Source organism: Micropterus dolomieu, linkage group LG12 (assembly GCF_021292245.1).
Source record: "Micropterus dolomieu isolate WLL.071019.BEF.003 ecotype Adirondacks linkage group LG12, ASM2129224v1, whole genome shotgun sequence".
NCBI lineage: Eukaryota > Metazoa > Chordata > Actinopteri > Centrarchiformes > Centrarchidae > Micropterus > Micropterus dolomieu.
The window spans coordinates 25,239,845-25,262,719 of NC_060161.1; the positions used below are offsets into that span (position 1 = coordinate 25,239,845).

Genomic DNA, 22,875 nt, shown 5'->3' on the forward strand with positions numbered 1-22,875 from the left:
ACCAATAGAGATCTAATAAATTCATATATATACACACATATACACACACATAAAACACACACATATACACACACATAAAAGAGACTGTAGGTGCACCTTTGTTTGCTTTGTGCTTTACTGTAATTTTATAGGCGTTTTCACTGCACAATAAAATCCCCTTGTCAGGTGAGTTAGGTACACAGAGTCTGGTATACCTTGCTGGCTTTCTTCTTCTCGCCGATGCTCTCGGCCTCCTCGTGTTCCTTGGCCCCCTGCGTTAGGTTGGTGTAGTTGGCCAGGCGACTGAGCAGAGAAGACACCTTCGGCCGGGTGTCCATCTCCTCCTGTGGTGTGAAAAGAACAGAGGGAAAGGGGGGAGGTGGTAAGAGAAAGAGGAGAGGAGAATAAAGGGTGTTGGAGAGAGATTGCAAAGGGAGAAATAGGGTGGAAAGAGAAACAATAGAGGTGGACAGCAGGCGAAGGAAAATAGAGAGAAGGGAAGGGGGGATAAAATAGCCAGGGAGAAAGAAGAAAAAAGGCAAAGACAGGGTTTGGAAACAGAGAAGCACAGTGAGAATAATTGGAGTGAAGAGGAAGAACGATACAGGGAAGGGATGAAAAGCACAGAGGAAGGCAACAGATAAGATGTAAAAGAACAGGAAATTGAGGCGAGAAGAGGCGTTTTTGAATGACTTGTTAAAGAAAGTGGGAGACAGAAGACAAGTTGTTCCCAGGAAAATTCTAAATCTATAAAAACTGAAATCATCTGCACCCGCCAGCCAAACGCTGGTTTATTTTTGGCTCTAGTTTAGCAGACACTTTGGCAGAAAAACAGCCACCAAGAAACATTTTTAGGAACGATGCAAAAAGCAAACCAAAGTTTACAGAACATTTATAATATTTAACATTTTATAATGTGCTTTCATCGGATAACAGTTCTATCAGATTTGTGTGTCGAACCTCAAATAAGGCCAAGTTTCTGTCATAGAAGTCATCGTCATCCATCCCGTGAGTGTTGTTGATGTACACACTGGAGATTTTGGAATTTCCATCACCTGGACACAAAGATGATAAATAAAAAGGAAAGCAGGAAAAAAACATCTTTAAAGAAGAAGTTCAAAATGTTTCAGTCTGCTGTAAATCACCCCCTCCCCTCCCCCCAGAACGATTAAAGCCCGCAAAATACAGCTGAACTAAAATGCATTTTGACCAGTGGATTTCCATGACTTTAAAACTATTTTTAGGACCAAACATTCTGCAATGTTTCTGTGTATAGAAAGATGGATAACATTGCTGGAAAATCCTCCACAGTAAAAGTACATCTGTTGCCGTTAGTGATTAATGAATCTGATTATTGGATCAATCAGCAATCTTATCTCAGACTCTGTTTCAGATGTTTATATGGGCACCTGACCACACTTAAAAAAATTGTAAACCTATCCTTGAACACAGTTTTAAGCACCGTCACTATAGCTTGGTGGGGTCAAGTTGCAATCTCAGACATTAATTCACACTTTCTCCCCACACACAGAGTTTGATGCAATAGCCACCATGTCGCCAGTTCAGTTCCGCCTCAGTCAGCAGAGACCTCTGCATCTGCAGCACCTGAGTCAGCAACATCACTTCCCTCTCTGCTCCGCCACAGTCACGCTAGTTACGGCAGACAACGGCCAAACGCTGTTACATTCAAACAAACGTCACATTTAACAGGACACTTAAACATGACGGGATAAAACAAACATGTAATGTTGACTTAAAATCTAGGTTGGGCTCTTTGTTGCAGCGCTTCACATATCTCTATAGTTTGACCTGTGATTAAAAGCAAATATTAATATCCAACAATTATGTGTTACAGCAGACACAGTGCAAATTGATTTTGATTGATTTTATTTAAAGAAACACTTTACTGTGTGGATTTCACACTGTTAGGGGTTAGCTGTTGTTGCACCAGTGGGCGGTCCCATGATAATTATCACCAGATGATTAAAAGGAGGAAAAACCTGTTACACAAAACAGTTTGTTTCTTCAAATGTTTTACTTTTTTCCTTGTGAATACTGGATACTTTCACCTCTTTAGGCCTGTAAAAATGCTTCAAACTGGCCGAACTACTCCATAACCTGTGATGAGGACGTAAAAGAAGTGCCATGAATGATGAATACTTATATAATCAAGACAGAAAGCTGCATGACACACTAGCTGGTAAATCCCAAAATGCATCAGCAGCTTTCACTTTCTCTCCAGCAAACAACATTTTTTGAGCAAACAATCGGCTGATTACAAACTGAGAAAAAGTCAATAGCCATGTAAAGAACAGCATTTGGCTGGTGGGTGGCAACTTCCCATCCCTTTATTTGACCCAAAAATAGCAAGTGTGAATCTGACTTCAGACCAGTGAAAACAACTTGCCTGTTCAGTAAGACTAAAGCGCACTGATGTGGTAGGGAAAGATAAACTAACAAGCTAATCAGGCCTTTTGTTCAAACATTTTGATTGGCTGATCCTTTACGACATTTTTATCGTGTACCCTTGTACACTCAGACCCCCCCCCCGGCATGCTCGACCTGTTTATTAGGACAGTCAGGAGTCAGAAAGACGACTACAGCATGTAATGAACACCTCCTAACTGTTCAGCCTGTCTGACAACGCTGACTTCCTCACCAACAATACATCCCAACAGTCCTTCTAAACTGGAGAGCTGACGCACTGACGACGGTGCTAATTTAGGTGATTTGATGTAGAGCTGTTAACAATTAGCTGGTCAGACAAAACAAGACACATGAAGACATACCCTTGGGCTCTGCGAAATAATGATTTTTATGCTGTTTTCTGCCATTTTTTAGAAAAAAAAAAAAATTGTCAGATTTGTCGATAATGAAAATTATCTTTAGTCCCGGTCTTGAAAATACTCCAGATCTAAAATGTTAATATTTTCAAGTTTCTTTAGTCTTCTATGATTGTTGACTGAATATCTTTGGGTTTTGGACTTTTGCTCAGACAAAACTAGGAATTTGTAGGCACCACCTTGTGTTTTTTGGGAAGGTGTGATAGAAGATAATCATTTGTGGCAGTCCTAATTTGATTAAAACCAAACAAAGCACACCTAAAACTACCCAGAGTCAACTTTGTGTTCTTACCACAGATATAAATAACCATCCTGTCCTCTGTAAATTCCTAAACTGTTGAACTGCAGCGTTCACAAACAGCTTAAACCCAGCTGTCTATCTGTGTGTGTGTTCCCCAAGAGAAGTCCTCCACCTGAGATCACCACAGTATGATGCCTTTGTGTGAGCAGCCAGTGAAGCAGAAAGCTACTGGAGCCAGGTGTGTGTGTGTGTGTGTGTGTGTGTGTGTGTGTGTGTGTGTGTGTGTGTGTGTGTGTGTTTCATGTTCTTATATCTTGACAGGGACTTTAACCTGAATGCACAATAAACCGTGGGGACTCGTGTTAAGGATTACTTGGTTTTAGGCTTCAGGTTAGGCATGTAGTTGTGATGGTGAAGGTTAGGGTAAGAGGCTAGGATGAAATGAGATCTCCCTGCAGGGATTGTGGAACAAACTTTAAGCACATTAAAATCAATAGCTAACTTTATTCGTGTCAAAATAATGCATCACAGAGCATTTGACCTTCCTTAACACAACTCTCCGTTCTCTCCTGCCTCTCCACCCCGCCATTTTCATCGCCTTTCAACATCTTGACTCATTCACTTCAACAACGGCTTTTTTTGTCAGCATGCCTGTTTTTCTATTTCAGGTGAGACAAAAGCTGCGTAGCTGTCTCCGGCCGTCTCCCTCTTTGTTTCTCTGCATAAACAAACGCAGCCTCACGCAGCCTGATCGAAACTCAATCGGATTAACCGTCTCGATTTCTATTTATGGAAGCTTATTAAACAACGTGGGGCATCCTTACTACTATGTAACTGCTTAAGTGGATCAGCGCAGCTAATACAGTTACATCTCTCCACTGTTCTAACCCCCGTGTTGAGCCTGTGAATTAGCGCAGCTATTCTTACACACTTTTGGAAAGTGAATTACTGCACTCCACATGACAACCGCACAGTCACAGCAGTCAGGAGAAAACCATTTACCATTTTCCTCCATTCATCTGGATTCCCACATGATTTCATATCAAACTGGACTAGATGTTACTCTGTACGTGTTAAAGCTGAGTCTATGTGAAAAGGTTTCAGCTGTCAGCTACCATTTAGTAAAGAAATGAATCAATGTTTCTAGTTCGTAGGTGGGCTGAGAACAGCAGTGGAGGAAGTGAAACCTAAACTTTGATCACAATAGGCTTACGTTACAGTCCTCTTTCTGTTCTAACCGTCTGCTGAGTGCAATCACCTGAATTGTAGTTACGTATGCTGTAGACCCTCTTAGAGGAAGCATCCTACAGTCCAGCTCTCACTTTAAAAAACACAAAAACAAACTGAGAGCTCTGTGACCCCGAGAGCCACAAAACACATTTTCACACGCATGGGGATCGGTCTAAAAAGAGCACTTCTCTTTTTACTTCCCATAAAAACCGACATTTTGGATGTAGGGCTGTCTGAAACCGTGTGAGTTTAAATATATTCCGTGCCAATGGGAACCTCTCCCTCCTGGGACTCTACTGTGTGGGAATCCAGCATCAGTTTTAAGTGAAGTGCCTTGCGCTCCTAGACCACCTCTACAAATACACAAGCCATGAGTCACTGAGCCAGTGTACTGTAACAGGGGGCTGCCTGTACTAACAAAGTACTAACTAACTGATATTACAGTGGATGTGTGTGATGTCTATATTCAAACTGTAACTAATGAATGGCACAGTGTGTAAGTGTGTTAAATGTGTTTGAACTAAAATGGACATGTAAACGTGAGTTAAAACTCTAAATGGCAGCAAAGGGCTGAAATTCAGGAAAACCCTGAAACCATGTGAGGTAATGTCAGCAATTTGCATAATGCATGTTCACCACAAGCCTGAGGACCTATGATTTTTGTATACTACCACAACTTCTATAGGGCAGGGATTTTTAGAGTCTGACGGTGTGGGCCCGCCCTGAGATTTAAAAAAATAATAATAATAAAATTCGAGACAATTACATCCCAACATTTCTTGCCTGTTGCTATGAATTCGGTGAGTTACCCTACAGGCTTTAACTGGAGCCCTGCATTTTCTAACTGTGCTTTCAGACCAAACACGAATTTGATCCTAGCAACACTTTTCCTCGTGGGGGTTTTATTGCTGAACAACTGCCAAGAGTTCACACACAACATGGATAAAGTCGCTAACCTGCCTGACAGCTCGCACTGGTCCGTTTCAGTGGATTTACCATAAAGGCTTTAATACGTGTGCACTGCAAATTTAGATGCAGCTAGCTTAATCGCCTTCTCACCATCGAGTGACAGAAACACTCAAAGCGGGTCAGACCGTTGGTTGCCTTTTCTAAGAAGTCTGCCACAGATGGAGCGGATGTGCAAGGACACAATTCAGCAGAACAGTGTCTGCAAACGGGCATTTTTGCGTCTTTCTCTGACACTTTAAAATGCGTCCACACTGCCGACATGTCAACGTAATTGTTCGGTAAAATTTATTCGATCTTTTGACTTGTTAGAACAAACACCAAAAGTGCTATTTTGTGCCATTTTCGGCCAATTATTTTTGGTGGCTGAACATTGGGTGCATCCCTAATTCATCTTCATTCTCTGCCTTATTTTAGTACTTACTCACTACTTGAAATAACATCATGAAAAAAGAAAGCATGTTGCTGCCACTAAATTGTACGCATGTGACGCAGGGGGTTTTCTTCCCGGATGTTATAGTAAATAAACACTGTGATTGGTTTTTTCGTGAGTCTTGTGTCACACCCACTACTGCTGCTTCTACTGCTGACTGTGTTGGTGAATGGGCCAAACACCCTTACAAAACCTACAATTAGGCTGTAATCAGAACCGCCTACTACATACTACTGCCAACAGCAGTATTTAGTATGTACTGTATACTGCATACTGTATGAGGTATAGTATGTAGTATGAAACTGTTAAATAGATTTATTTTGCAGCATGCTACACCAGGCTTTGCTAGTTTCCGGTTTTCAAAATCGGAACAATAAGACGAATATAAATGTAAGTACACTTAAAACTCATTCTTTTTTTAAAATCTTATTTATGAGAACAAGGCTGCAGCTGATCTGTAGCAGATGTTTGCTTCGGTATATTGGTGCATAAATAAGAATTATATAAAATAAGAGCAAATAAAAAGCAAGTGCTATAACCACAACTGTAACATTACACTAAAAATGTCTATTTAGAATAATGATAATAATAAAGCGACAACAGTCCCATTTCATTCCACTATTATTGTTTTGGTTTTTTTTAATCAAAGTGCTTTTAAGTTACACAAATCTTTATTTAACGTTAAAACATTTCTCAGAAAGTAATGACAGAATAACAGCGGTACGAACATTTAAACGGTCTCACAGCTGCGGGTCTTTCCTCTCAAGTTGTTGCTGGACTCATCTGCTGCGTTAGCTGCAGAGGTCTGTGTGGCTGTGAGATCCGTGAGCTGGCGTGAGGACCAGGGGGCTCCGTGAGCTGACTGGGCGGCTCGTTAGCTAACCCTGCCACAAACGTTCGAGCACATTCTCGATTTGTCAACAATTTCCCTAAAAATGCCGATATTTAAAATCTACACAGTTGATTTCTCGCCTCAAAACTTGTTAGAAGTGGATTTAGTGATGAAACAGCCTATGAAAATTGTAAAACAAGTTCTGTTGTTGTCCTCTAAAGAAAAGACGGGTTGTTGTTGTTACAGGTCTAGCGCTTTGCATTATGGGCCACAACATGCGAGGTAGACTGGTCTGATGCATCCTGGAGAATTTCTCCCGAATCAGTACGCCATCTGGGTATTTTTGGCATACTGCAGATTTTGCTTTTGTTTGCATACTACATCTGGGCCAAATCGGTACATACTACTAGTATAGTAGGCGGTTTCGAATAGTGTTAATTTTGTCAGCCATTTTACAATTTAGTCTTAGTCCTGTGTCAGTTTTTGTCATATTTAGTCCACTGTGTACTATTTCTTAAATCAAGTTTTAGTTGAATAAAAGTCTTTGTATTTTAGTCAAAAGAAAATCAAAAGTATTTTAGTCTAGTTTTAGTCATTAATCATTTTAGTCTTTTCTAACTCATTAGCATAATTTTGATTAGCATTTTGATCAATCTGCTCTAACCAAAATAGATATTTATCATTTTAGTTTTTATTTCACTCATCTCACATATAGATAAATTGTTTTGTAAAATTTGAATGCTAGCTTTGTTCTCATTTTTATTGCAAAGGAGACATTAACTTAACTCAATTCCCAGGTGGTTAGCCTTGGCATGCCGCTTCAAGTTCGTAGTGTTTTTCCCCAAAACTTTTATAACCACATTGCTTGCCATCCGATATAATTAGGCCCTCTGTTTTTTTGTCCAAATATTTAAGCACCTCTTTCTCCCGAGCATGTTGTGTTCATCACCAGAGTTCACATGCTCCACAGTACAGTAATGTTTTCTTCACGCACCAGGCGTCGCCCCGGTTGGCCAGCATTCAAAGCGCAGGAAGAAAATAATACCGCTCAATGAACACACTGCTTGAGTTAAACTTTAGAGGGACAAAATGTGGCCTGTAGTATTTTGTCTCCTCATTATACTGACAAAAAGAAAGATTTTATTAACGTTTTGATTTTATGACATATATTTTAGTCTCGTCATTTCTCACCAACAATATTGCATGTTAATATAGTAGCATTAATTTGGGTGGCTGTGGCTCAGGAGGTAGAGCGGGTTGGCTGTTAATAGGGTCCTTGGGCAAGATACTGAACCCCGAATTGCCCCTGGCAGCTGTTCCGCCAGTGTATGAATGTTAGTTTCTGTTTGAGCACTTAGGCTCAGTGTGTGAATGGTGAATGCAGTGTAAAAGCGCTTTGAGCGGTCGAAAAGAGTAGAAAGGCGTCAACAATCTGACATAAGACCCAAAAGATCTAAAAGCAGATGCAACAACGCATTCTTGTTTCAAGTTTCCAGGGGGATTTTTCCCCAACTGCAATTGCCTTTTGCTAAATGGAGGATTTTGTCAGGATAAGTTCAGGAAGGCGTGACATTACATGTTTTTCTCTGAGCCAACGTGTCATGATGGAGGAGTGGCTCGCTGACATCTCCCAAACATATGGATAACACACTGTCTGTAGCAACGTAAGAAGTGGGATTAGACACAACAGAGTGACAGGTTGGTGTGCAGACTAGCTGTGTGGTCTGGCTTTTATTTCTCCACTTCAATCAGTCTGTTTCTATTAAAAGTGTGAAAACGCTTTATGAGATGTGTTGTGGGATGGGATGTGTTCTTCACCTTGATCCACACTGCTGAGCTCCGACGTGTCGCCCCCTCCTCCTCCTCCTGTCCCGCCTCCCGATGCATCGCTGAGCGGGTCACTTCGATTGACGCTCTCCCTGGAGCCAAAGCGCACGCGGGCGCCGGAGCGGGAGCTGATGTCAGGCGACGTGTCGGACAGCCCCGGGAGGTCCTCCGCCTTGGTGGGTGTCACCGTGAAGCGCACGGATGCCATGTCAACTTGCTTGGGAAAAAGTATAAGGGGGAAGGCAGGGGTGTTGTGTGTGACACAGAGGGAGAGAGACGGGGTTGGGGAGGGGTCACGGACTAGCTAGCGGGGCTGCGCTAAGCTAGGCTATCTCCCAGGTGATGCTGAGGTAAGGGCGGCCTCTACAATTTGTTCTTTTGCTGCTGCAATTCTCCATTGAAGCAAAGTGGTTGGCTGCCAGCAGGCATGTGAAGGAGAAACTACAACAACAGGCCTCTTCCTGTGTCACTAATCTTTCTGATTCTGTTTAAAATATGGTGAATTTATAATAGGGAGTGACACACAAGTCCAAATTCCTTTACTATAGATGTGTGAACGTGTAGTTTACTGGTTTCAGTCAGCTATTGGAGATGAGAAGCATACATACACAAAGAAATTAGGCTTTTTATTCTTGTAATTTCAAGCTATATTTTTCCCCCATCTTCCCATCAGACAGCACTGAAATAATGTTTCTGCTCTTTGTACAGTATCTTTTCTACCTCCACTATGTCTTGGTCCCTATGGATCAGGACTGTGGCTCAGTATAGCAGTGTGTTATACTCGTCTTTCTCTGTGCCGTCTCTCAAGTAAACAACTAAAATATTTCTGCCGTGCACACTGGAGATAAAAAATGCCCTTCTACTGATAGCACCCATCAGCGGTCACAGCGAGGGTCGGGGATGCCAGGGTGGAAAAGTCATCAGCACAGAAAGGAAGATGATGGGAGGGAAATGAGTAAGATAGAGAGAGAAAGAAAATTCAGACATGAGTTTATACAGCAAACAGCGTCTTAAAATATAAGTAAGCTACATTTGATTTAGCAAATGGTGCCCTTATCTTTATATAAATGTAGTCTGTTTTTCAGATTTTGACCAAAGCTCATAGCTGTAATAGTTATCTCCAAACAGCATTTGTGGAATGTGTTTACTTAAAAGATAATCAGTTTCACACGGTTTTACAAAGCTTGCTCTGTAAAATCAGCAGGCTTCAACATGCCTTTCTACAAAGTAAAAGGTCATTAAAAAGTGACTACTCTGGATATTACACACTAGATTTATTTTATTCACTTCTGATCAATATTAATTGTTTCTCTTATGCACTCAATGGATGTTCATGCATCTTTCTAGTGACTTATGCAAGTTAAAATAAGTCTGGAAAAATGATCCTTCCTCATCAACATGACATCACTCTAAATGAAGGAGCTGTAAAACAATAACCAGTACAAACCACACTGTTCGTACCTGCAAGGCACACTATGTATAAAGTCAACAATGCAATGTACTCCTGCCTCTTGGGAAAAGAAATGACATGACAGGTGGGTATAGCGGTTCTCTTAACCCAGTTCATAATTTAATTATTAAAAGGAGAGCAGTTCCAACCGGTTGTGCTGGTAGCTGCTGGCTGTTTTCTCTCCCTCTGCATGCAGAGACACGGCACATGTCCTTGTTTTCTAAAGCTGCACACCTCACACGCTTTGTCTGTCCACGTTCAGAGATGGGCAGAGGAGAGACAGCAACGATAAAGGAAGAGAGAAATGCTTGAATCCGGGCTCTTCTCCAAGAGGCTTGCGACCTCTGAAATGTATAGCAATTGTAAGTCGCTTTGGATAAAAGCGTCAGCTAAATGAATAAATGTAAATGTAATGTACCATAGTATGTAATCAATACACTGACACAGATTACTTCCTCTTGTTATACAGAGGCAAGGGTGCTTCTTTTTTTACCGCAGACATTTGCACCTTATTCTCGTTACTTATGTGCTATAACAGCAGATTTGGCAACTACAAAACCTTAAGTTTTCACTTTCTGTCCACTTTCGGTCGAAATAGTAATATTAGAGCACAGCGAGGTGCAGAACATTTTGTTCTTCTTCCTGGAAACTGAGCTCAGATTTCGTTATTTATTTTTTTACTGTTATTTTTGCATCTTACAGGACTGTTTTTCTGTTCAATTACACAAATATGCTATACCACTAACAACTGCCTTTCCACCGGGGACTTTTGGGATAATTTACATATTATTCAAACACTATCAATGATATAGGTTTTTTATGAACTCTCTAAAGTTTTATCTGTGTTTAACATATAATATGGACCTACGTGTCTGAAATAAAGTTGATTGAATGATCATTAAATGTCTGTAACTTTACCTGTTGGACTGTCATTTAACACCGAGTTAAAACATTTCCAGCATAAGTATCAGAGGGGAATCGCCAGCCCCTAATTTTAAATATGGCATCAAAGCACAAGAACTTATACCTAAAATATTTTTGCAGCTATAATAAGGCTGGGCGATGTGGCCCAAAAAAGTTATCACAATAAAAAATTTCATATAATTCGATATTGATCATTATCACAATAAATGTGAAATCATTATTTCTTCAAGTTTAAAGGCTGATTTTTGCTCCTAAGTTGATGTTGAAAAAACAAACGAACTTATTATTAAGTGTGGTTTTAAACTTCTTTATGGTCAGAACAAACACTTGATGCCAAACAACTGGATCACTTAATAAATCTGAGGTCAAAACAATTACAAAATTATGTAAAATCCTTTTTTTCAGTCCCTTTTCCTCAACAAAATTAACATCTTAATTTAAAAAAAATAAAGTGCTAATTCGTTCGTGATTCAAATGAATTCAATCAAATATTTATTAAACATGTATTATATTGTTTTTGAGGAAAATTAACGTTATATTGCGATAGTTATGAATGTTTTATTGTCCAGCCCGAAGTACCGAGTGGAAATAAGGAGCTAATGTTGTCCTGCTCTCTTAACTTACCCAGCTGCCAGATCTCAGACAAGGTGGGGGCGGAGGGGTGCACTCAATATGATCCAGAGGCACGCGTACAGCCAAACAACACGCCTTTATCAATTAGGATAACCATCCTCTTAATTAGTCCCAACCAGCAACTTAAGGAAAGCCCAGTGGATGCTGCGATGCTCGGCTGCTAACCGCCACTCAGCTGCTACTGTAAGCCAATTAAGCTAGCTATAATTCTGGCTTGAACCGGTCACCTCCCGATATTAATGCACACAGACACACAGAGAGAGAGAGAGAGAGCCGGCGTTATAATACAAGTATGAGCAGATGTTGTCTCGACCTAACCCGTGGATAGTATTTTCATGACAAAAGGTATGCGGCAGCTGCAGTTTCATGGTTCAAATAAAACGCATTTATCACCGGCTGAAATCAGAAAGGCGCGCAGTCCCTTTGGGATAAACTGGTATAAAAGAGTAATTAGCCTGTTCTTGACAAAGTTGTGACTGTCGTTTATATCAAGCGGCGTATAGCGAAGAGCACAGAGCCATCACTTGGGTAAGCTACACGGAGGGAGGGTGTATCGGGTGAGTTGGTCGCTGGCTGTTTCTCTACTCTGGGTGCAGCTAGCCGCAGCTAACGTTAGCCCGAGGCTAGCCATGCCGCTGATTAACTCATCCAGCCCTCTCTCTCACTGACAGCGTCAACTGCCCGCTGATATTTTCAAACACCACATATTAGTCACGTAAAGCGCATACCTGGCTCAAGTTTCCTTCAAAGGACGTATCCACCATATGGCTGTTTTTCAGTCACATCTGGTAAAGATTTGGATCCTCTGCCCGGTTTTTCTCGGCACTTTTTCTTTTTGTCCAACCGACTCAACGTAAGAAAAAAGAAAAACACGCGAGTGCGACTGACTGGTCCCGTTTCCCTTGCCGTAGTGACCGTTGGCGCATGCGTGACGACGAACCAGCGCTCAAAGCTGGATGGGATGTGTAGTCTTTAAAAGATGAGAGCTTGATTGGCTCTGTTGCAAGGTCCCTGGGCGTGCTGGAGTTGAAGGGAATGAAATGGCAAGGGGTGTTTCGGAATGATTTTGAAATGAAAATAAATTACTAATTACATTAAGCAAGACAACAGAGTGGTGATTACAGACAGAGAGAGGCAGCAATCAGAGCCAAAGTAGCGCATTTTATAATAAATTCAACCCCAACAAAACCATTGATTGACTCAAACCAGCAACACTATTTCAGTGCAGTTTGACCTTGGCAAGGATTATGGGAAAATGAGACCAAGGGGAAACAATATTATTCTTTGCAACAAGAGAAAACAGGCATTGTTATGGAACCAGAAGAGATTCTGATTCAAAGTTATCACCGTTTCTTTTTAAAACATTTTATAATCGTTCTGGTGACATAAAAATCAATTTGAATAGAAATATGAAGTTAAAGCAGATTAATAGTACAAAATAGTGTCACCTCAACATTACTCAGGTAAAACTTCAACTAATAGCCCTTATTTGCTTAAATCACTGAACTCACCCTGCCTATATCAGGGACAGGCCTTTTAATTCCTTTCTTTCCTTTTAATTCATGCCAGTAAATCAAAATTAATAACTTTGCTGCTCGTTTCCATAAAATGATCTAAACGACTGAATTGTGGACCATCTTACCTATCATACAGTGTGCAGCTGAAGTAGTTTAGCAGTAGCTCAAGCGGGTGAGTCAGTCACTATGGCTGTTTTTTGGCAGTAGTACTTAAGAGTATATTTTGCTGATGTAGTTTTACCTAAGTAGGGAATGCAGGACTTTTACTTGTAATGGAGTATGTTTAAATTGGTATTTTTACTCAAGTAAAGGATTTGAGTTCTTCCACCAGTGTCACAACCACAGAACCTAAGCATAAAAGTATTATGTATGTGTTCCTTTTAGTTTGAGAGTTTTTCCTGCACTGGTTTGTTTGAAAGCATTGGCTGCAGTTTACCTGAAAGTCACAATTTAATATTCCACTGTTTTTTAGTAAAGTTTTTCCTCCCCCTGCAGGATCAGCAAATCACGTGTGCAAAAGCTTCCTCAAATCTGACTCATACATGACATTACTCGGGTGGGGAAATTCTTGGAAGTCAACATTCATCAGAAGATATTCAGGCTTTCTAAATATAGCAGCAAAATTTCCCGCTTTAATCATAAAAATCTGATTTTGACTTTGATCATGACAGACAATTGCATCCTCCTACAACTCATGGACAAGACCTAACAATACAGTATATTTTCACAGGTTTCATTTCATAAGGAGACAGGAAACCTAAAAGTAACCCCTTTCCTAACAAAACATTCTTTCATTTGATGTTTTCAGGATGATGGGAGAGGACAGTGTAACGCAAAGGTGGGAAATTGCCTCAAGGGGTTCATTTGGGTTGAGATCTGGTGACTGAAGGCCATAGCATAATGATTCACATAATTTTTATACTCAAACCATCCACTGACCCCTCACACTCTGTATGGAGTATACATGCATCAATATTTTATCAACTCATTTATTCTTCTTTAAATTTGTCCATCCATCTCAGTTTCACACACAGGCAACACACTGCAAACCATCAACCAAACATTTATTCAGCATGAAAACAAAATTATAAACTTAAATGACGGTCAACAAATTAGGGTACGTAAAAAGACGACCCTTAACATCAACGACAGCTGATATTCAACACCGGAACACCAGGAGCTTTGGGTGAAACTGAAGACAAGTCCTGGCTGCACTTTTATAATTTGGGATCCTGAATGTGTTTTTTTGCTTTATAGTCCTCTGCTTCACCTTCATCCCTCCATTTATTGGTCTGACCTCCATCCATGGCTCGCCTCACTCTCTCTCTCACAGAACAGGCCTGGGCTGCTGGGTGAGCAGAAGGTTGAAGCGTTTCTTCACCGTCACCCGGTGTCGAGAGAACTTGTCGTCTGGGGAGAACCGGGCCGGGTGGGCCGAGCTGGTGGGCTGACCGTCAGGACGAACCTTCTGTTGGTGACAAAGAAGGAAAGATAAAGAAAAACAGTTCTGTTCATTCCAGTACCGAGGAAACATTAAGGAAATCATGATAAAAGGCATTTTTAGATTGAATAGATCTGCTGAGGTTCATAACCATGTCAGGATTCTCAAATTTCACTAACTGAACAACTGCTTTGTGGTGGTAGTTTAAGAAAGAGTGGATAACGATTTTACAAATAGCAATGAACAAATGTTTCAGTATATGTTTGTAGTAGTTGTATATTTGGGCTGCAACAAACATTTTCCTTTGCATTTAATCTATCAAAAGTTTTGATTAACTAATTAAAAGTCTAGTCTATAAAACTTCAGAAGGCCACAAATTCCCAAGGTGAACTTTTCCTTGCTTTGGTCAAGACCAACAGTCCAAACTCAAAGATATTTAATTAACAACAGAGGTAAAAAAACAGCTGGAAACAGAATGTTAAAATATATTGTCTAAATTTATCAGCAAATAATTTCATCTCCTGCATGTTGTTAAACAACTACAATAACTAAAATCTGCATAATATAACTTCCATTTAAGTCAGTAATGTAGTAAACACCCAAATGTCTTGGGCAGCTAAGGACCACAATGGAAAGTTTTATCCTTTGCATGATTTCAACTTTTGAAGAACAGCTTTTATGTTTCACTGTAGTTTCCTTCTTTTTGTGTATCCATGGCTAATGCTGTCTTTTTTTGTGTCACATGTATGCATGGTTTCTCTTGTCCAATTGGTCTTGACGCACCTTTTATTTTGATCACTGAAAGCTCAATGCTTGATTTCAAAATGTGTTGGTTTTTGTGACGTTTGTAAAGTGGGTCTATATTTCAGTCGAGGTGTTTTGCCTCAGGTCTAAAACGTTTGACCCAAAGCATGATTACAAAGTAGATAATTAGAAATATTAGTACACTTAGTGTCATTCGTAAGGGGTTAAGTGAAAGGAGCATGGCACTGGCGATGCACTTTGAATTGCCTTTCTTCTGTGTTTGATTTTTAACAAGCTTTATTTCTCCCCTTAATTCTAAAATGAACAGTAACGTAAGATATTTAATTTCCATGCCCCCAGCTGCTAGCTAAAGTTAATAACATGAATCAACGTTGATTTAGTATACAGAAACCACGATTTGTTTCGACACATAAGCCGATGCATAGCTGTATTTAAGTGTAACTACTTAAAAAGGAAAGTATATTTACACGGAAAACATATGAAGAGTGTAAACAACGTTAACGATACCTTCAGAGTGTAGACTCGGTCCCCGGCCTCGTTTAGGTAAAACTGCAGAAACATCTCGACGAAAATTGTTTTATAGCTTAAAAGAATACAAAATATACCGACGAGCTTTTTTATATGGAAAAAGACTCAAAAGGTTGCAGGTAACTCGCTTTTTTTCTTCTGAACTCCACGTGTGGCGAAGTTTCTCGTCGCTCGGGGAGCAGAACGGATATCCGGTTTAGAATTCGAGCCGCACAGCATTCTGGGAAATGGGGTTTCCTAATATGACCCGTTGCGCAACATCCCAAAGGTGAATTTCAGAATCGTAGGTGAGAAAAAATTTAAATGATTTTGAGGTTGAAGGTTCGTTCGTGAGTTTGGAAATAGTAGGTCTTAACCCAAGGTCCACTTTCAGATTTCTTCTGGAGCTTTCAGCCACATGTCGTGGACTTCACCACCAGAGGATGGAGTTTGCCCAGTTGTAATAGAGATATTGGCAGTTCTCATCACGTGTGCCATAGATGGAGTATGGAGCATTTTAAATATTACATTTATATAAATAAAATATCATTAAATTTAACAATGTGTCTTTCACCTGCATAAGAACACAGTGAGAAATGTTTGATATAAAATACTGATTAACTTTTATATTATTAAAAAAAAAATTATTAATTTTGCTACATAAACATTCCAACACTATAAAACAATTCTGACCTTAGTTTTGTCTATGAACATAGCTGTATAATACTGAGCACATGAGGATTAAAAGTTGGCTGTGTTATTGTGCAGCCGCAAATTAGCTATTTGAATCAGGCACCAACTATACACTGTAGTATCTATACTGTAAAAGGAAACTAGGAAGTATATAAAAACTGCAGTAAATTTAAATTTATGAGACTTCATGAAGTTTGGAATGTTTATCTGCACAGAACCTTTGACTTTAAGAAGCAAATCAAGTTTATTTTTAAACAGCAGATGCAAACTGACTGTACCGGTTGAAGACTAATCATCTCTTACAGGACAGGTAGGCCCAATGAGAGGGTACTATTTAACAGTTACATTGTTTGCACTGAAACAGTAGCTTTTAACTTACATAAATTACAATTAGCATTAAATGTTTACAGACATGTTGAAATAAGTGTAAAAAACTAAGACTGCATGACCAAAAGTTTATTCCATTGGGAGTTTATAATTTCACATAGGAGAGGGTTGAAAGAAATGCAAAAAATGTCAGCTAATATAATGCAGCAGTGTGAGTAAGTTTTATCTTGTTAAGTTGTATCTTGTTAGGGACATGTGCACAAACCCGCTGTGTTTTAATAGTGTATTCAGTGTATTAAAAGAAATTAATTCAATTAATCATTTAAAAATGTGTAAATAAAGAAATATAGTAAATACTGTTCAAATCAGGAGCAAAATGAACCTGACTGTTCCACCATTTAACACTTAAAAGCAACTTCTGTCATTTCACCACAGTTGTGATATGTGTGCTGTTACATAGTATTAGCAGATACATTAAATTCCATTTATCAGATGATGCATGATACAATTCATGAAAGTTTACTGTTGAAAATAACCCAATAGCTTGACAAAACAATCCCAAATGGAAGTCTACTTATTAGTTTTTTCTTCCGTTGTGAAACCTTATCATACAGTTTTCATCAGCCAACAAAGTCAGTTTGCTCAGTTGTCATGAAGTCGGATCTGTTGAAATGCAAGCTCTCATCCAAGGATGCAATCATAACAGCTCCTGACCTGGTGCAGTTGGCCAAGGGTTCATGCAGTGGACATGTAGGATGTGTGCAGTACGATATGTTCTTGTGTTACTGTTTTCTGTTTTGTTTTTTTGCATTACATTTTAAGCTGTAGTTTTATTATTTCAGTATGTGGAACTGCAGTGCAGAGTCCATTAAAGTATATTCCACACTCTTCAGCTCTGTTTATTGATCTTTATCTATTTACATCTCGTAGTCAATAAATACTACAGCATTTCTTGCAGTTGTGGTTTGGCTGGTCCTTCAGGTTGATGGATTTTCAGATATATTTTGTCTCTCTGGTTTTTCCAGTATGCTCTCAGGCAGTGAAAAGAAAACCGTTGTTTTTCTGCCCTGGAGCATACTGGATAAGAGAGAAGAGATAAACTCAAGGTTCATGGGAAAGCATTATGAAATACTGCCAGACCGCTGAAAACATTTTCGATCTGGTTTTTGACTTGCTGAGTAACTGCTCATGTTTTTGTCATGGTATATTTGTTGTTTAAGTCAAATTGCTATTGATTTTTATTCTCACATTCCAGTTACAAGCAACAGAGATAAAAGATGGATCCAGCAGTGTTTTCTCTGCCGGAGATCATCACTCATCCGGGATCTTCTAATTTCTTCCCACACTATCACCAACCACGTCCGGCGTATACATCTGCCTCACAAGATGTAGACAACCGTGGACTGATAGAGCCATCCCTTTTGATAAGCCGTGAAGTCATCAGCCGAGGACAGTTTCATCGATCAGGACCTCACCATGTGATGAATGAATCTGCGTCACAGAGAACTTCCACAGTTGCAGAAATTCTCCGGAGCATAGCTAACACTGATCAAAGAAGAACGGACACACAGTTTTGGACACAATGCATCTCAAACCAGCGACATCTGATCCCAGGCTTAACTGTGCCCATCGAACCCCAGACACAAGCCCAGGACAGTCTCTCTCCGCTCAACCTCCAGACTTTATCACCAGATCCAAGGTCCCACGTCCCAGCCTGTACTGACAGCACTTTAACCATATTTACTTCCTGTTCTCCACACAACTCTTTTTTGCTAAATATGAGCCCCGTCGCCTCCACTGCGAATACCAGCTTTGGTTTTAGTCCCTATGTGTTGGCTCCTATCTGCGGCCCAACAGAGTTATGCTACAGCCCATATTCACCTCCTCATTCTTGGCTCCTGCCGGAGGTTCATCCCAGCTGGTGCTTGTGTCCGCTGATGCACGTCCATCAGCCCTGCAGCACCGACCTGTAAGCGACATAGAGCAGATAAATGTGATGTCAGATTTATAAACACTGGAGAGTTCATAATCCTGGCTGTAATAATGTATCTGACTTCAGGGTCTCGAGAGGAGCAGTTCAGCAGGTCAGCGAGCAGATAAACGCAACGTCTGCAGCGTCAGGGAGAGATCAGAACGAAGAGCAGGCCAAGTCAGAAGGTCAGAGGTCAAAGATAAAAGGACAAGGAGGTGACATGACTGTGCAGGTCAATTTTTAGCCATGCAAGCTAGGTATGGTAATGTTGGTCTATCAATTGGTTGGTTCCCCACTTTGGTGGACTGAAATATCTCAACAACTATTGGACGCATTTCCATGAAATTTAGGACAGACATTCATGGTCCCCTGAGAATGAATCCTGCTGGCGATCACATGACTTTTCCTGTAGTGCCACCATGAGGTTGTACATTTGTGCATTTTGTGTGAAATGACATCTTGACATCTATGTGTGGTTTGCTATTGTCACAATTAGTCAAGCACAGAGTAAACGAGGGATGGGACGCAGAACGCTGACAACCAGGAAGAGCAGATCCATAAAATGGTTTTAATAATTAAATTAAAGCTACATTTACTCTTTAGAATGAAGGCTCATGATCTGCACATGCGGGTCGCTTTCAGGCCGCGGACAAGTCCCACTGAAGTCTGATATGGGCCACATTTAAGCAATACTGTGAACAAAGAAATCAGATCTGGGGAAGAAATCGGAATCAAGCATTAACGCCTGCAGTCTGAACTTAGCCTTAGTCACACAAGACACACCAGGAAAGATAATTTCAAAAATAAAACAGGAACGAACAAAACACAAAAAACTTAACAGCAATAGCATTTGGTACCCCTTATTTTTAATTTTTAATTTTTTGTTGTAATAAGTTGTGATCCCTTAACTTTTCTTATCTAGCGCCATCATCTGGTCATAATTATAATTTGTCCAGTACTTTGGTTTATGACCATGTTAGCATTTGTTGATGTTGGCATTTAGCCCAAAGCACCACTGTGTCTAAGTATAGCCTACAGAGCTGCAGTCAGTGGTGGAAATTAAGTACAATATTGAAGTATTTTGGCTTTATGCTACTTAATACTTCTACTCACACATTTGAGAGGGAAATATTTCCACTACATAGCCTACATCTGACACAGCTGTAGGTATGTTGGTTACCTTCCAATTAAAAAAAAAATACATAACATACATTTGATGTGCTTATAAAATACAACACAAAGATTAAAGCAGTGGTTACCCACCTTCTTAGCTTGTGACCCCTTACATAAAAGCAGTGTCTTGTCGGGGTCGCTTGTCACAATTCAAACATCTATGAGTTATTTGCAGTAAATGATTCCCCTTCTAAACTTCTCAGATGGTTTATTTAAATAACAGTTTGAACTGCTTCTGTCCTCATCCATTGATCATCTCATGAACCTTCAGATTTATCCTGAGAGCCACTGAAACTACCTAACTTTAACACAATGATGCATCAGTATTAACTATCTAATGTCATATTTAAGAATATACAACTAGGGATATTTTAGTGCAGAAACAGTACTTTTACTTTTGATGTGTGTTTAGACAATAATCCTGCTACAATAGTAATGGAGTATTGTTGCATTACTGTATTGGTACTTTTACAGAAGTAAAGGATGTGAATACTTCTTCCAAGACTGGCTGCGAGTATGGCTGCAGACTCTGTCTTGTTTTGCACAAAGTATTTGAGTAATTACCCATTTCGAGATCTTAGAAAAAGGCATGGTTTTTGAAAATAATCAAATGTTAAACTCACATTTTTGTCCCTTTTCTCTTACTTTTTAAAAGTTCCTACACTGTCTTTCCTCACAGAAGAACAGCAGAACGAGAATAAACCTGACAAGGACAAACTACAAGCAGAAAACACCAACTGTCAAACAACAAAGTCCAAGGTTTCTCCTGAATCTCTACCACCTTTAGACGAAGAATCTCTGGCAGAACGCGCCTTTGAAGAATACATGATAATCATGGACTCCCTCAGCCCTGAGGTTGTTATAATATAAAATCTAGCACAAATTACTCTGCATATGTCACACCATAACATTATTATTTTTAGAAAAAATATTTGTGTAGGGTTAGCAGATTTCGTCTTTCATCCACTAAATGTTTTTGTTGGTACAAAATACTTATTAATTCAAATGTTTTTTTCACTTTTAAAACTCTACAATGTGCAAAGTTATGTTTCTACTGTAAAACGAATGCACCATCAACGCCTAAATCTTGCTGCTTCTGACTGCGCTCAGATCCAAGAACGTGTGGCGGCCAGACAGAATGAAAAGGAAGCAGAAAAAAGCTCATTTCTGGAGTATCTGGATGAACTGTGCAGCGATGAGGTCTTTGTCAGAAGGGTAAGTGGTGTTAATATCATAATGCCACGTCATAATATCCTAATATGGCATGGGATGTGCACGGCCCAGGACCAGAGGGCTCTGCTGCGGGTGATTAAACTGCTCAGAAGATCAATGGTACCCATCTCCCGAGCATCAGGGATATCGGTGAGGTGAGGTGTCTACGCAGAGCCCAATGGATACTAAAGGACAGTACCCACCCAGCCACAGCCTGTTCACCCTGCTGCCTTCGGGGAAGAGATACAGAAGTTTCTGCTGCCACCCAACCAGACTGCAGAGCAGCTTTTCCCCAAAGCTATCATCCTCAGCACTGCTCCAGTGATGATAGTTTATTTCTTTTTACCATTTTTATAATTGATTCCGTATTAATATATATTGTCTGCTATGTAGCAGAAGGGAGTTACAAAACTCAACTTCACTCTATAACTTGTTAAATTGTGACAATAAACCCACCTACCTAGAATGTAAAGACACTGGCAAGAGTTTGGAGCAGAGAATCAGTGCTGAAGGTACATTAGTTAGTAGTGGAGTAGCTTTCAAATGAAGTATTCTAAGACAGCATTCATTCTCATTGAATCGGAATGGTTTTCAAGGCAAAAGTGGCAAAGCATTTCTGTCATGATAACCTTTTTAACCATGACAATATGACATCTATTCCACCTCCCGACCCCTCAGATCTGGTGACCAATCACAACTCTCCATTCCACACACAGTTAAAAACCAAAGGTGATCGAGATCATAGAGACGTGCCTTCACACACTCTGGTTCTTATTTGTTTTTATTTTATTTGTTGTTTGTGCAATTTTGTTTGTGTGGTGATTTTATCAAGATATTCTATGATTTTGTTAATTTACTTATATCCTCTTTTCTGTGTGTGTGTGTGTGTTTTTATCATCATTCCTGTGTTTGTGTTTGCTTGTAATCATCAATCAATTAATCTAATCTCTCTGTAAATCACTTTCAACGTTTGTTTTTGTTTTTTTAAATGTGCTCTGTAAATACATTGACTTAATATAATCTTGTTTCCAGCAAAGGTCCACTATATTTCACGCTGTTGGATGACTGAGATGTTTGGGGAAACTGATAAGACCAACATACATACCTTATTAAGCAATGGTTCTTCCTTTCAGGCGGGGTCGACACTGAACACGGAGTACCTGGATTCCCTCCTTTCTTCAGATCCAGAGCCCATTGACCTTCTCCCACTAAAGGAACTTGAGCAAGAGGTAAAATAATAATAATAATAGGTTTTGTGGCTGTGATTTGTCACTTTAACAAACTTTGTCAACTCTTGGTTGACGGAGTATTAAGGGAATGTTAGGTAAAACTCTTCAAGTGTGTTTCCTGACAGCGTATTTTATATTTTTGTATTTGATTGCAGTATCATTTTCCTATAACAAGTACACTCAGTTTCCAGTTTATTAGGTACACCTAGCTAAAACAAATGCAGTCTAATACCAAAGTCCTGCATTCAAGCCTACATACTCAGGCATTTTTCTCAGGCATTTCTCAGACAGAGGTGGAGAGGATCATAAGGTGCATGAAATCCTCCACATGCTCACTGGACCCTCTCCCCACATCATTATTAAAATCCAACATTACAGCCATCAGTCCATTGATCACAGCAATCCTCAACCAGTCACTCAAATCCGGTCAGGTTCCTCCAGCTCTCAAAACTGCAGTTATCCGCCCCCATCTGAAAAAGCCGTCACTTGACCCCGACATCCTGGCTCATTACAGACCCATTTCAAACCTGCCGTTTTTGTCCAAAGTCCTGGAAAAAGTTGTTGCAGCCCAACTCCACAATCACCTTCACATCCATAACATATATGAAAAATTTCAGTCCGGTTTTCGAGCAGCACACAGCACGGAGACAGCCCTGGTCCGCGTCACAAATGACCTACTTA

The 22,875-nt window shown here is 39.9% G+C and overlaps 3 protein-coding genes across 17 annotated transcripts in view; 1 reads left to right on the forward strand and 2 right to left on the reverse strand.

Annotated features, from left to right (window-relative positions):
- The window catches only part of LOC123980037 (solute carrier family 12 member 6-like), a 31,539-nt gene extending 19,260 nt beyond the window's left edge, over positions 1-12,279 (reverse strand). For 2 of the 10 annotated variants that reach the window (XM_046064210.1, XM_046064209.1), the window contains exons 1-4: positions 12,087-12,276; positions 8,343-9,213; positions 940-1,034; positions 195-323 (exon numbers count right to left, since the gene is read on the reverse strand). In XM_046064210.1, the coding sequence (XP_045920166.1) occupies positions 195-323; positions 940-1,034; positions 8,343-8,559 (441 nt within the window). In that variant the 5' untranslated portion in view covers positions 8,560-9,213; positions 12,087-12,276. Of the gene's footprint in view, positions 1-194; positions 324-939; positions 1,035-8,342; positions 9,214-9,950; positions 10,109-11,349; positions 11,920-12,086 lie in introns of those variants that run through there. The other 8 variants (XM_046064212.1, XM_046064211.1, XM_046064203.1 and 5 more) reach the window with 7 other exon arrangements.
- A 1,643-nt stretch (positions 12,280-13,922) lies between these two features.
- Positions 13,923-15,824, reverse strand: nop10 (NOP10 ribonucleoprotein homolog (yeast)). Its single transcript, XM_046064900.1, has 2 exons — positions 15,589-15,824; positions 13,923-14,343 (listed from the first exon to the last, which is right to left on the reverse strand). The coding sequence occupies exons 1-2, from the start codon at positions 15,640-15,642 to the stop codon at positions 14,203-14,205; spliced, it is 195 nt and encodes a 64-aa protein (XP_045920856.1). The 5' UTR covers positions 15,643-15,824; the 3' UTR covers positions 13,923-14,202.
- A 630-nt stretch (positions 15,825-16,454) lies between these two features.
- LOC123980285 overlaps positions 16,455-22,875 on the forward strand; it is a 28,936-nt gene continuing 22,515 nt past the window's right edge. The window contains exons 1-6 of one of the 6 annotated variants that reach the window (XM_046064575.1): positions 16,455-16,591; positions 17,864-18,577; positions 18,668-18,795; positions 20,409-20,608; positions 20,864-20,968; positions 22,099-22,194. In XM_046064575.1, coding sequence (XP_045920531.1) covers positions 17,886-18,577; positions 18,668-18,795; positions 20,409-20,608; positions 20,864-20,968; positions 22,099-22,194 — 1,221 coding nt within the window. In that variant the 5' untranslated portion in view covers positions 16,455-16,591; positions 17,864-17,885. Of the gene's footprint in view, positions 16,592-17,240; positions 17,373-17,863; positions 18,578-18,667; positions 18,796-20,408; positions 20,609-20,863; positions 20,969-22,098; positions 22,195-22,875 lie in introns of those variants that run through there. The other 5 variants (XM_046064578.1, XM_046064579.1, XM_046064581.1 and 2 more) reach the window with 5 other exon arrangements.